The 13,091-nt window shown below is 36.9% G+C and overlaps 2 protein-coding genes across 3 annotated transcripts; one reads left to right on the top strand and one right to left on the bottom strand.

Moving 5' to 3' along the window:
• Window positions 1–470: 470 nt before the first annotated feature.
• LOC112572117 (solute carrier family 41 member 1-like) lies at window positions 471–10,743 on the bottom strand. 2 transcript variants are annotated; one of them, XM_025251661.1, is made up of 9 exons: window positions 10,696–10,743; window positions 9,543–10,117; window positions 7,523–7,702; window positions 7,171–7,315; window positions 5,318–5,464; window positions 4,729–4,950; window positions 4,278–4,412; window positions 3,898–4,046; window positions 471–3,595 (listed from the first exon to the last, which is right to left on the bottom strand). In XM_025251661.1, exons 2-9 carry the CDS (start codon window positions 10,077–10,079, stop codon window positions 3,410–3,412), a joined length of 1,701 nt encoding a protein of 566 aa, XP_025107446.1. In that variant the 5' UTR covers window positions 10,080–10,117; window positions 10,696–10,743; the 3' UTR covers window positions 471–3,409. The 2 variants fall into 2 exon arrangements, with proteins under 2 accessions (XP_025107446.1, XP_025107445.1); XM_025251660.1 differs by lacking the exon at window positions 10,696–10,743 and adding an exon at window positions 10,327–10,587.
• Window positions 10,744–10,896: 153 nt separating this feature from the next.
• Window positions 10,897–13,060, top strand: LOC112572851 (uncharacterized protein C12orf45 homolog). The gene is made up of 4 exons (XM_025252765.1): window positions 10,897–11,047; window positions 11,389–11,472; window positions 12,123–12,247; window positions 12,644–13,060. Exons 1-4 carry the CDS (start codon window positions 10,906–10,908, stop codon window positions 12,866–12,868), a joined length of 576 nt encoding a protein of 191 aa, XP_025108550.1. The 5' UTR covers window positions 10,897–10,905; the 3' UTR covers window positions 12,869–13,060.
• Window positions 13,061–13,091: the final 31 nt, after the last annotated feature.

Raw genomic sequence — 13,091 nt, 5'->3', positions numbered from 1 at the left:
GTTAACACATGCATCCCTCATGGATGCGTTAGGCTCTGCTGGCCCCTGCTTCTTACACGTCCAAAAAGAAATTCAAGTTTTTTGTGTAACCATTATTAGCAGTCGCTAGATTTTTGTATTTTTACCAATCAGTTGTCACAGCTGCAACCATCTATGGGATATTTTTAATAGGGCACAAGCTTATGCCATGCACTGATGTGGAAATGGTAATGAAACATGGTGCGTAGTTCAGTCATAGTAAAGTTTTTAAAGCTGTGGACAAAAAAAAATAGGTCTTTGTATATTTACTACTTCAATACGAAACTTTTCCTTCTTTGCAAACAGTACTTTACCATCTTTTGTGTGCTGTAAAGATGCTTCGGCACATGGCGTTTTTCAAAGCATGTATATGCACATACAAACTCGTTGAAACATGAGCCAATAGTCACATTTACATATCTTGTTCTAAAAATAAATCAAAGAAACCTTCAAACTGTAGCATATTTTACTTTTTTATTATTTACATAACTTTTTATTGCACCCACAGACAAACCATTATCTTGAATTTCCAACAATTTTGCACAAAAGTTTACATCACATGATGAATATTGCATTCTTTTTCCCAATCTTTAAAAATGTTTGGTTTCTTTGTGATAAAAGACATGCAAAAAATTCTGCTTTACTATCCAATATTTGGTCCTCTGTATATTTTCCTACTAGAAACCACAGACTTGTATGCAATATATACTTTAAAACAATGTTAGTAGTTCAAAGCTGGCCTAGGCCAGTGCCTGAAAACATCCCCTTCCTCCCTAAAGATGGGTTCTTGATTTATCAGTGATAGTAAAAAGCTGGGTAGGGTTCCACTTAGCACAGGGTATGCTACCTGCCGCTGCTCTTATCACTAGGCTGTGGGACCATTTTATGAATACTTAGGGATGCCTATACATTCATTGGTTCATTGAGTGCAAATCATTCAAAGTCATGCATACCAGTTGCATCAAACATTTGAACATCCTTAGAGATGTTCCATTTTTTTAATCCCACACCTGTTTTAAAAAAAAGTCTCTTAAAAATGAAATTAAAAACAACATAATATATGTATTAAGCCATCAGCTGTTCTGCTGCAATGAGCCAACTAGTGAATTGTAACACCCATCTTGAAATGAAAAGCAGCTATACAAATGCAGGTAAGATCCAAACGAGATTTAAAAAAATGACAGGAAGAATTCTGGTCTGCTCAAGCATGTCAAAAAGACCATGTAGCAAAGAAAATGGGCACAATGACAAAGCCTTCTACTTCTTAAGCTTTTGCTCTTGGGACACTAATGTTTTCAATATAAACTAGTTTCTGTGGTTGACAAATTTCCTTATAAGAAATGATTATTAGACAAGTGGTGTTTTAGGGCACACCCTTGATAAGCTTGCATACGAAAGAATGGTCCTAAGATCACGTGATCATAGCGACACAGAGAATGCAAGGCACGTGGCACCTACAGTCATTAACAATCACCGTGTAAAAGATTTTTATCGTAAATGCATATATGCACACATACATATTCATGGTTCTATGGGGCCATGTTCAATATTCAGATAAATACTACTTTTCTGTGTAGGTTACGATCTTTTCTATTTAGTTTATGTCAATGCAGTGTATGAAAATTTTTTTCTGACAGACAATGCTATTTTCTAGGTACAAAAATATAGCCACAGTTTGTATTCCAACAATATATTGCTCTGTTTTCGTTAGTTTGCCCACATAATACACTAGTATCTTGAATGTCACTGTTTTTTTGAAATCCCTAAGGAAATCTCTAGAATATCATCACACATCAGGTCTCATGCCAGAGAACCATTTACAAGATACTTTCCATTCACATTAGAAAAGGATAATCACTGGAAGTCTTTGGTAAAGGTTGATACCTTCAGATAATTTAAAAAATACAACGATGTCAAATAAGGGTTATTACATTCCAATTTCCTACAACAGATGGGATTTTTCATACCTTTGCCCACGGTGTACACCAGGAACCTCATCTTTTAGCCATAAATATCTTGGCAAAAGTATACTTGTGTAGATCTGCACATTACAAATGTCAGAAAGCAAACAACCAGTTTCCAAAAAACAATGTCATGTTTACATCAGATGTGCAACTGAATCCCAAAATGATTGTCTTCAATGTTGTAAAAATGGAAGAGAGGATTGACAAGAGGCAGTTCTGCCTGTATTGCATCTGATTGCAATGTTAATGATACATCTGCAATTAAATTTGGTAAATTCTGGATCTTCTGAAAGTATAAAGTTAACCTTTGACCTTCAGATTCACACCCTGTGCAACACTCTCAAAAGAAATGCAGAAGGCATCGAGATCGGAAAGACCCACAACAATAAAATATACTTTCCTGATACAACTTTTACTTTAACAACATACATCTCTCTCTTCAGTCCAACTAAATACACACTGATTATATACATAGCTATATATATACTACTGGCTCCAACATTGCTGCCCATAAGACCCTAATCTAAAATATCCCACATTTAAAGTCATGCCCTTTTCAGACCACTACCAGACTCATGTGTGAGCGGCAGGCAAAGTTAGGGAAATTATATAAACCTCTCATGAACCTGTCATATACTTAAAGTCTGAGAATCCTTATTCAGAAACAATTCCACATGGTTGTCTTTCAATCTCCTTTCCTGCTTTTCATTTTTCTTGAATCCTTTCAAATCTACACTGAAAAAATTAAGTCAAAAACTCATTTAAGCACAGGTAGAATATTCAGAGCATTGCCCAAATGTTTTCCTGTGATAGCAAAGACTATTCGGAAACCTCCCTATCCTAGATAACCTGTCCAAACACTAATGAGCAAAGAAAAGATAGCACCCTTTGTATTTCTTTTTTCCAAGCCAGAACTGCAACAAGTAACATTTCTTTAAAATAAAGATTGACCTAAAGACTGCAACATACAGTCACTTAACAACAAATGCAAGTTAATTCCTAACAACTCTAGTGACTGTGACCATTGTAGTGCACTATACTTTAATCACTTTGCACATGCATTATCATTTGCAAGTGTACCTGAATGTATTGTCACAGAAGCCATAACACTGTGTAAACTTCATTAAAATAATTTCACCACTGCAAAAACACTTGCAGGTCAATGTAACATGAATCAAATTTTTTGTGCACAAAAATATAACCAAAAATAAACTCTCAATGAATGAACAGAAGCTCATAATCCTCTCTTGCGCATGTTTGCTCTACCTCACAGATACACTAAATTCACTACACAGAGGCACCTGATTCCACAACACCTCTGTGTCCAAACAAAGCCCCTGCAGTTCACCGAACTCACTCTTTGGTTAAAACAATTTTATTGTTGTAAACCACACGATGAATCCATCCAAGAGCCTTTTTTAATATGTCTACTCCCCTAAGTCTGCATCTCGGTCACCCACAAGGTACAGTAAGTGGAACGCCAGTGCCAGAAAACCAGTTCCCAGGAGGTCGCCAATGGCAGTGAGGTAGGGTATTGCCACATTGTCTGGGTCCTCCCCACAGCTCCATATGCAATGAACCATCCACTGACATATGTACAACAACAGCAGAACCTGCCACATAGAGGTGAAAAGTCTTCAGGTGTATTGTGCAGATGGGAGATAGCATGATGGTTCTATACGCCACAGTTACCAACATGCGCACAACACTGCTTGTTTGTGCTATTATTCGAAATATTAAATATTATTCTAATAATTTAAATGTAAAGAAAAACTGCTAACAGCAAAAATAGAAAAGAAGTTAGATGCATAGCTAACAATAAAAATAAGAAAACAATGGCACAAAAGTTAAAAATAAATATGACCAAGAAAATTTATGGCTAATCTTTTATAAGGAAATGAAAAACAAGTCTCACTTGCAGTAAGGCAGCAAAGAGGTAGAACACGTTGAAAAGAATGGTTATAGATGTATGCCCAGCCTTCATGTAATAAATAGTGTAGATGAAGAGAAGATGGCCAGGTATGACTAACAACAACAGCACTCGTGCTGCTTTGGAGTTGATGGCTGCACAATGTCCATCATCAGAATAATTAGTTATGCTGCAGTTTCAAAAGTCAGTGAAAATGGTTAAAGATAGCCCTCATTTCCACCTACTCTCACATTCGTTCAACATGTCATCATTTTCTAACACACATAGACTCCTGAAATGACTTCCAAATGCTTTTTGTTCATAAATGCTTCACAGCACCCTAGCAGAGTGGATCAATTTGGATCTTTTCAGACCAACAAACTCACATTTTCCGCAGAAGAAAGCAAAAGGATTGAAGCTGCCTCCAGGGACACCTGTGGGAAGTTTACCTGGCCGACCACGCCTGTGTAGATAAGTGGAGATACGACTAGCTTGTACAGCCACTAAATTACCTCCAACACCTGCACAGAAGAACCTACAGTTGAGTGTTCAACTTGATTCATGAAGAAAATGTAAGACAAGATGAAATTTGTAAATACTAAAAACAATATATATTCAAATTCAGAATCTACATTATTACAGCTCATCAGCAAACAAAAAAGCAAGTCAAGAAAACAAAAGAAAAAGATTGTCCTAAAAAAAACTTATATATTCATCACAAATAATGAATATCTCTTTCCATTATACTTGAACCTATACAATGGGGTAAAATATTTTCACATGGCTGCTAAACATGAATTGCAAAAATTTAAAGTTTATAAAAAGACAGAAACCAACCATTGATGACAGGCTGAAAGACTGCAATGCCATGGTAGCTGGAAACAGCAAAGTCTAGTATAACCCCTCCTAGAGAACTGATCACCATAGCACTGAGCACTGGCGTCCAGCCAGAGTAGATAACGTCATTGGTGTACTTGTTCTTTATCGCCAGCACAATCCATATGGGCAGCAGCATAAAAAACAGCGCTATGATACCACACGACAACCATATTTGCTTTCCTGCAACAGATAAGCAGAGTCTGATGTTCGAATAAACCTCAATGCAAACCTGCTTGCACTGGGACATTTTCAGCCAGTCTCTTCTCTATGAGCTCATCTGTATAACTTCATATGTACATGGCTCACAACATGATGAGCATGCATGTTTAGTTTAAAGTTTTGTTATATGTTATAATCATAAACAAATTCTATGAATTTAACACAGATTCTTCTTTTTTTTTTTTTTATTGATGCCAATTCTTTCACCTAGTACAACTAATATGAAATTAATGGATAGAACCTAGCTACCTCTTTTTCAAGTCAAGGCATAGCATCATATTGATAGTATTAGAAAACAGATCGCTCATGCCATATTTTTTTTACAGACCAACAAAGGAGTACAGTAGCTTGCCAACGCCTGCAAGGAGAGCAAGGGTCGTAAGGTCACCCAGACTGGCTGCAATAGGTGTGGCCACATTGTCTGGGTTAATGTTCACCTTGCGTGACAACATGACAACACAAACCATGAGGGACCCTGAAACACAGCGCATCATCAATTAGTTCCTATGTCAATCTTAGTCATTTGTGTACAACCGATGGTCATGCCCAAATGCATTTGTCTGTGTGTAGGTGTGTGTGAGCGCATGCACAAACTGTATAGTCCTGATGTATAGATTGGTCCTAGTTAGCATCAGGTGTTTTTCACAGAAAGTTACAATATTACACAGACACAGGTACATGGATGCCTTTATACCTGATATGTATGTATAGAGGCAAATGCATACAGAAATAAATACATGTGCATACCACTCTCTTCTGTTTATAAAGCTGTGGACTTTTAAAGTCTATTCCACTGTGCTGCTCTTTAAACACTTTAAGAATCAATTGTTTGCAAAATTTTGTATGTATTGGGGATGTACGCAAAAACCTACATCACTGTGAAAGAAGTATGCATTATTCCCCTCCAGCATGTCAAATCTTATTTAGGTGTCACAGGTTCCAAAGAGTGCACATCAACCACATTTCGATTATTATATCTTTTCAAGCTGAGACAGCTAGTTTCCTTCTCTCGGTTTTAACTGTGGATCTCTGAATGTACATGGTTCTGCTGTACTATTTATATATAGCCTTCCGCAACCACTTCTTTTGAAAAAATATACAACAAAATGTTGTTAATCCCTAACCCTGAGGTAATCCACCAGTACCATTCCTAACTCATCGTATGTGCATCTAGAAACAATCACAGCCATCTGTGCACATGAAAACATACAAGGGAGAGATTACAGCCTCACATATGCACACATTGTTTTCATTACAAAAGCTAGCACTTGTAAAACTGATTCAGAATCAACACAGGTGTGCCAGCCAATCCTTAGAGTGAAACAGCTGCTGCTTATCATACTTTTTGAATGACCCATAAACATATTGATTATAGTACAGAGCACTTACAATACAATAGTTTGGGAAGTGATGTGCAAGGTCAGACAAATAAGGCAGATTATTTTTACAGATCACAGAATTAGTAACAGTAATATGTTAGAAGCTCGTAAAGACTGTGCATGATTCACTTGTGATATACTTAACATCTGAATACAGTACACTTATGTCTCTTCCTAAAAATATTCCAAAAGCAATAACTGAGTTTAAAAGAGCGTCAAGGGTCAATATTATTTCACCACAAAATTAAAATAACTATGAAGAAAACCCACTGAACTGGCTTTAAGCTCCACAAAGTTCTTTTAAACAAAAATGTGACAGCCTCAGATTCATTATTCACATCTCGCCAGTCTCACAAGACAATGAAAGCCCTTGTGTAAGCGGTGTAATCAATAATAATAATTTGTGCATTTGTATCACAACCCAGATAGGTCGTACTCTCTGCGATGAGCAATAATGATGAAAGGAACATTTAAACATTAGGTAACAGACAGTGGATAGTGAGATATGTATAGGCACACTCAACAACATAAAGATGAGGTACAAGAGTAGAATGTAATGAAAGGGTAAGGTATATGAAAGATACAAAGGCATACAGAAATTGTAAACAGTGTAGAGATGGATTAGTTACATAATGGTGCACATGACGGACAATATTGCAATAGGAATTCAGGATAGTAATTCAGTAAATTATAAGTCCTGAGACTAAAGTAGTGTGAAGCAGTTAAGTAACAAGCGCTGTAAATGCAGAAACTAAAGTAGTATGAAGCAGTTAAGTGACAAATGCTACATGCTAACACTAACCCAGTATGAAACTTGCCACAGCAGCTGTAAACAAGCTGCTGGCACACAACAAGAGTGCATGGTCTAGGGGGAACTGGCCTTTAGGAATCCACCCCATCACCATGGCAAACATGGATGCCAGAAATCCAACAACAGTTGCCTGAGCCTGCAACAACATTTAAGTCACAATTTTGCTAACACCAAAAAGAAAAACCATATTGCATGAAACAACAGAAAATCTGCTGAATGAACATGCCAAGTGGAAGAATGCACAAGAAGTCAATAGGCAGTTCTGGCACAAAGCAATGAGACCAATAAACTTCCCAAAATGCATTAAAAAAAAAACTACAAGTGACATTTCTTGACCATTTACCTGAACAAGGACCAGGTTGCCGCAAACCATTTTTATTTTTTCTTTTCTCGTATCCATGTTACCCAAGTTAGCCTGGGTGGAAAGCCTTGATGCCAAGGTCATCTCCAAATTCCCTTTCAAGCCAAGAAGCGCCGGCACAAGAATAAAAAGCTCAGTTATATTGGTGAAGACCTCAGAGTGCTGCAACACACCAAGGTAGTCAGTAGTCATGCACAACAAAATGCGTCTTGAAAAAAAAATACTAAATATAATACTTAAGAGTGCAAATTAGACAAATAAAATGAAGACCATGATATTCAGTGTACAAGTACAGAAATCTAAATATCTGCAGTTTTAGCATCCTGCAAGGTAATTTACAGCTCGTAACTACATCAGTATAAAACAAATCTAAATATCTGCAGTTTTAGTAGCCAGCTAGGTAATTTCCAGCTCGTAACTACATCAGTATAAAACAAATCTAAATATCTGCAGTTTTAGCCTCCTGCAAGGTAATTTCCAGCTCGTAACTACATCAGTATAAAACAAGCCAATCTCCACCTATAAGGTTTAGTTGTAGACCAAAAGAATAAAACAGGAGCATCTGGATTATCTGCAAACTACCATTTCGAGTACTCTACTTAGCTTGCCTTGTAGGAGCCATACCTTCAGTTATAGCTTATAGGGGGAATTTTCTACAACTTTTTGTTTAGAAAACTAATTAGGTAACAACCAAGTTCAACATACTGTATTTTCTGGAAATTATAAGCAACTTCCCAAAAAACAACCAAAAAAATTGCTGTAATTCATTTTTGCTCCAAGCTGAACTTAAGCTATTAATAAGTCCTTCAGGACTTTGGGCTGTGTATACTGATTAATGTTTGTCCATACCAATAACTATAATATTACTGCACATACATTTACTAAATAACATTTTCCAATCTTCACTGGCAATACATGTGCTGTTGCTCACATGCTAATTCCAAGCTTTGATTGTCACATTTATGGACAAAGGAAATACAGCTTTTACGCATGAAACATCATACTAATAGGATATCTCTAATCTCTGCTTTCCTCTCACGGATCTGCTTCATCTGGTCATAATTAATGTGACACATCTATATGGGAGACTAACATCTTTATGTTCCGAATCATTATATCCTCGTTCCTTTTGCTCAGTTAAGCAAGGCTTCCTGCTGTTCTCAGTGTTAACTCACTGGCACTCTTTACATAACATCCATTTCTCTCTGCATCTTGCACATTATATTTTCTTTTTTTCACCTTTAATAATTAAAGACTAAGAGCTGAGAACAAAATTATTGTGGATATTAACATCAAACTAACCAGCCAAGTACAAATCTGCCAACAGCAGCAGCAGTACAATTCACAATATAATGATAATTTTCTAATAATGTGGCTTCTTTCCCCTTTTAAATAAAGATCTGATCTCCAATACTACTACTACAACAACAACAAGAGCTACTACTACTACAACTACTCCTACTACAACTACTCCTACTACTACTACTTCTCCTACTACTACTACTACTATGGGCAACTTAGAAAGAGACCTACAAACGTCTGAAGCTCTAAAATATGTCCTCTCTTTGCTGAGGAAAGAAGCAAATTCTGAATGCCACTCTTAAATGCTAACTGCATTGCCACCCATTTATAATGATTAGTATCACTATTATGTAAAAACAAAAACTTCAGAACAAGCATGTAGTGTTTCCATAAACGCTAGCATCTTTGGTAGAGAAAGATAAAGAAAAGCAATCTGTGATATAGCTTATCTGTGTTCCTCTGTCAGTTTCTACTCTTCTGCTTATTTTCAAGGCTAAACTAACACCAACAGTGTTTTTATGTGCACCATCAGGACTTCTGTATTTAACGACACGCATACTATTCTCTTTTGCTGCATTTACACCAGCTAGCTACAGGAAGCTTGATCTTTAAGGAATAAGTTCATCACCGCATCATCATAAAAGGAGATAAAAAGAATAATTAAGATAAGTAGTACTATAAAAAAGTATGACTTTCTCACCTGTACTACATCTAGAACCATGCCAGCACCAACCATACCAAAGCCTGCAATCAGATAAGGCACCAGAATCTGCAGCATGATGCCCAGAGAACTCTCTTTTTCTTCCGCCTCTCTTACCAACACCTCCTGGTCTCTCAGTTCATTCTCAACCACTACATCTTGATGTTCAGAGTGCTGTTCGGATGGCAGCAATTGTCTCTCTTCTTCATCCTTGAAATCGTCTTCATCGTCCTCACCCACACCATAATTACTGTCTTCAACGCTCTCATGTGAGGTCCGTTCTGAATCTAAACCATTCATCACATTTCCATTCTCTGTAATTCCTGTCTCTCTGAAAGTGCTGATCATACTCTGTGACACTGTAAATGAAGAACCAAGATCTAACCCTGTTTCCCAAGGAGAAACATGATGGTCTCCGATCTCTTTCAATTCCACTGCCTGACTGCTGTGGTGCGACATCTGGCTGACACGTGGTACCATAGTAGACTTTCGGCTGCGTAGCTGCCCAGAATCCAACTGTTCTCTACCTGATCTCATCACGCGTGGGTACCTCTTCTTTCGTTTTGGTCTGAATCCTGTAACAGATTTTCCTCAGTTTTGTTATAACTGGCTATTAATTTGTGTCACTTAAAGAACAAAAGTTACTGAGGATCACCTTTGTCAAAACTTTGCTGCCTTTTAACAGATTTGGATTCTGCCGTCCTTGTGCTAATAATATTGTCGTTGATATGTCCCACAGCTTGTGAGAACTTTACTATCACATCTGTACCAACACTAAATTAACCTGTCGTTATGGTCAGGATGATGGCAGGACACCAAAGGCACACAAATGAGAAGGACGATAACACTGACTGCTCATATATCATGTCTTAATAATGTCATCTTCTCTCCGTGCTTCGTCGTCATATTCAAAACACAAGTTAGTCACTTGTATGGCTGACACAAGTTAGACTTGACCAAACGTATTTAAAACAGAATTGTAAACAAGACACGCATGGTCACTACATGTTCTTCTAGCAATAAACTAAGACCCAAGTGGATTATAAAAATTAGTATAATTTGTAATAGTTAGTCTCTATGTTTCTTTCCTAAGTATCTGTTATGTTATTACAAAAAAAACACAATGCCCCATCCGGCAATGAACGCTGATTACCATGTCAGTCTCCAGCTGCCAACACATCAACGACCTGTACTCTCGTTCAAAGAAAAAGCAAAAAAAAAAATCTAAAATGTGTTTGATGCAATAAAATGTTTTGTTTAAACATCAAACATATCATTTTAATAGTTTTAATTTGTTAAGCTACTCTATAAGAGTGCATAATCAAAATAAAACCTTTTTTTGTGTGTATAAGAGGCTATCATAATGGCTGCGTACACTGTAAACACACTGACATGTGCGGAAAACATGCCGACTGAAGACCATTCGAATACACAAGATAACCTCAGAAAATTTGGCCAGAATAAAAAATCATCAAAACAATTGCTTTATAGCGAAAAATTTGACGGTAATAATCTTTTGTTTGTATTATTATAACTAGCGTGTGTGAATCCATTAGTGTTAACTATTACTACCACATTGCATGATTTAAAGATCGAGATACGATGTAAACTTCATAACCCTTATCCGCAAAATATTAAGAATTTTTCAAATTCTTAGTAGGATCAAATTTTGTTAATGAGTGCGTTTAGCTGTTAAATTTGGCGTATATTTTTTGGAGCTGCTTTCATTAGAGTCAAGCAGGTATAGTCACTACACCAGCTATTTGTATCATGTCTGTCCACTGTTTCTGTAAGCATTAAAACACGATCCACGGCATTAATGCTGTCAGATGTTGCATATTTACAGGTTGTCTTGAAGAAAAGCTGCGGGTCACCGGCAAAAATGCACAAAATCCCTGCCTGTTGACATACAGATCACAACCAAGCTCAGGTAACACTAATCGTACTGCAGATGAAGGATGACAATAAAAAAAAAAAGGGGGGTTATCACGCTAACTAAACCAATAGTAATCTAATTATTCAGTAGTAGAATTATTAAGAATCTGCACTTTTAAATATTGTAAAATAAAGATTTCTGAAAGTGAAGGGCAATATTGATGCCAATGAAGCATCGCACTTCATTGATGCTATAGGTACCCATTGTCTGCTGCGAATTTTGAAGTCACAGCATTTTCGTTTGCTGTTTTAAAAAATTCACAAGAAACAAGGTTGGGCATTTGAAACTGAGAGGTTGAATGTAGTTTTCTATCAATATTTAGAGGACATTTTTTTGCTTTGGATAGTAAACAGAGAAGTGGTTCAAATATTGCACGCAACACGATCAGCCAACGTCTAAATAAGAATCACTTTGAGTGATGGCCCCATGTATAAATAATTCTTTGAAAAGGTCCATTCTAGTCAGTTAGGTAACCAGCTACTTAGTGGCGTAGGAATCGAAAATTTTAAAGCCAGGTTAACTTAGCCTGCTAGTTCTTCAAGTTGAGGTAAATTACCAGTGGCATTTATCCAAGCCTGATCATGTGCCTTGCTTTGTGATGTTACATTATCTTTGATTAAGAAATTGAGGCCTTACTGTTTCAGTGCTCAGTCAAGTTCGAGACTTTCTGCCCAAGCTTGCCTTGGCTAATGAGCAGTTGCAGAACATTTCTCCGGAAGAAGCAGACATTGAAAATGTGGACGGACATGAAGGGCCTCTCATAGAAATGGTTAGCATTAATTGTACCCTTTGCAATACTCAACAGTACAGCTTCTAATTAAAATGCATTAATTGATATATATTTTGTCTCGAGCTAGATTGATATGTAGAATCATTTTGATTTGTCAAAATGATGGTAAAAGTCACCAACAATAAGAAGCAGTCCTTTCAAACTGTTGGCGTGCTCAAGGAAATCAGGAAATTCCTTGATGAAAAGTGCATTTGTTAGTTGACTTTTTATGGTCAGTGGCAGCTGGTACATGTATAGACAAAAAACTTTGACGTGACTGATCAGATCTGACAGCAGATGCCGGATAAATTAATATAGTGTCTGGCTGCTTGAGGGTTATTTTCATATGTTTTGTATATATGTTTTCATCCCTTTTTTGTGCATTTCTTGCTTCAGAGCTTGGCTTTGATGCCTGGGATGGACAGTGACACAGAAAGCGACACAGAAAGTGACAGTACTGATGATCTAAGCAGTGCTTCTGAGGATGCTGATGATACAGATCTGAATACGAAACCCGGCAAAAAACAGAGGGCATGCATTGAGGAACTACCGAACAGGGACTTTGGAAAAAATACAGATGACAGAGAGAGTGTGCCCAATGTGGAATCAGAAAAAAAATGAGGTCATTTTGTGACAAAATGTGTGGAAGGAAAGCAGTGGATCAAGTAGGGAATGAAATGTGCAAAAACAGTTATCAGTGCTTCAAGAGACTGGTGATTCTTCATGAGAATTGGGTTATAAGCTCTGTGATCCTTGTTGTTTTCATGTGTAAATGAGTTTGATTACCTTGAATAAAAAGTTTTTATGTTCTCAGAGTTTAATTGAAAATTTAAAACCAGGTGAT

This window comes from Pomacea canaliculata, linkage group LG9 (genome assembly GCF_003073045.1).
Source record: "Pomacea canaliculata isolate SZHN2017 linkage group LG9, ASM307304v1, whole genome shotgun sequence".
NCBI classification, from domain to species: Eukaryota; Metazoa; Mollusca; class Gastropoda; order Architaenioglossa; family Ampullariidae; genus Pomacea; species Pomacea canaliculata.
The sequence above is the reverse complement of the archived record's forward strand: the minus strand, read 5'-3'. Positions and strand labels throughout refer to the sequence as shown.

Excerpts from the sequence above, each read along its gene's own strand:
- LOC112572117 (XM_025251660.1), bottom strand. The coding sequence starts at position 10,408 with ATGATATATGAGCAGTCAGTGTTATCGTCCTTCTCATTTGTGTGCCTT. Across the intron at positions 5,465-7,170 it reads TGTGGCAAGTTTCATACTGG|GGTCCCTCATGGTTTGTGTT; the intron begins GTTAGTGTTAGC and ends GCTGTGTTTCAG. Across the intron at positions 4,951-5,317 it reads GCTACTGTACTCCTTTGTTG|GAAAGCAAATATGGTTGTCG; the intron begins GTCTGTAAAAAA and ends TATCTGTTGCAG.
- LOC112572851 (XM_025252765.1), top strand. The coding sequence starts at position 10,906 with ATGGCTGCGTACACTGTAAACACACTGACATGTGCGGAAAACATGCCG. Across the intron at positions 11,048-11,388 it reads TTATAGCGAAAAATTTGACG|GTTGTCTTGAAGAAAAGCTG; the intron begins GTAATAATCTTT and ends GCATATTTACAG. Across the intron at positions 11,473-12,122 it reads CAGATCACAACCAAGCTCAG|TGCTCAGTCAAGTTCGAGAC; the intron begins GTAACACTAATC and ends TTACTGTTTCAG.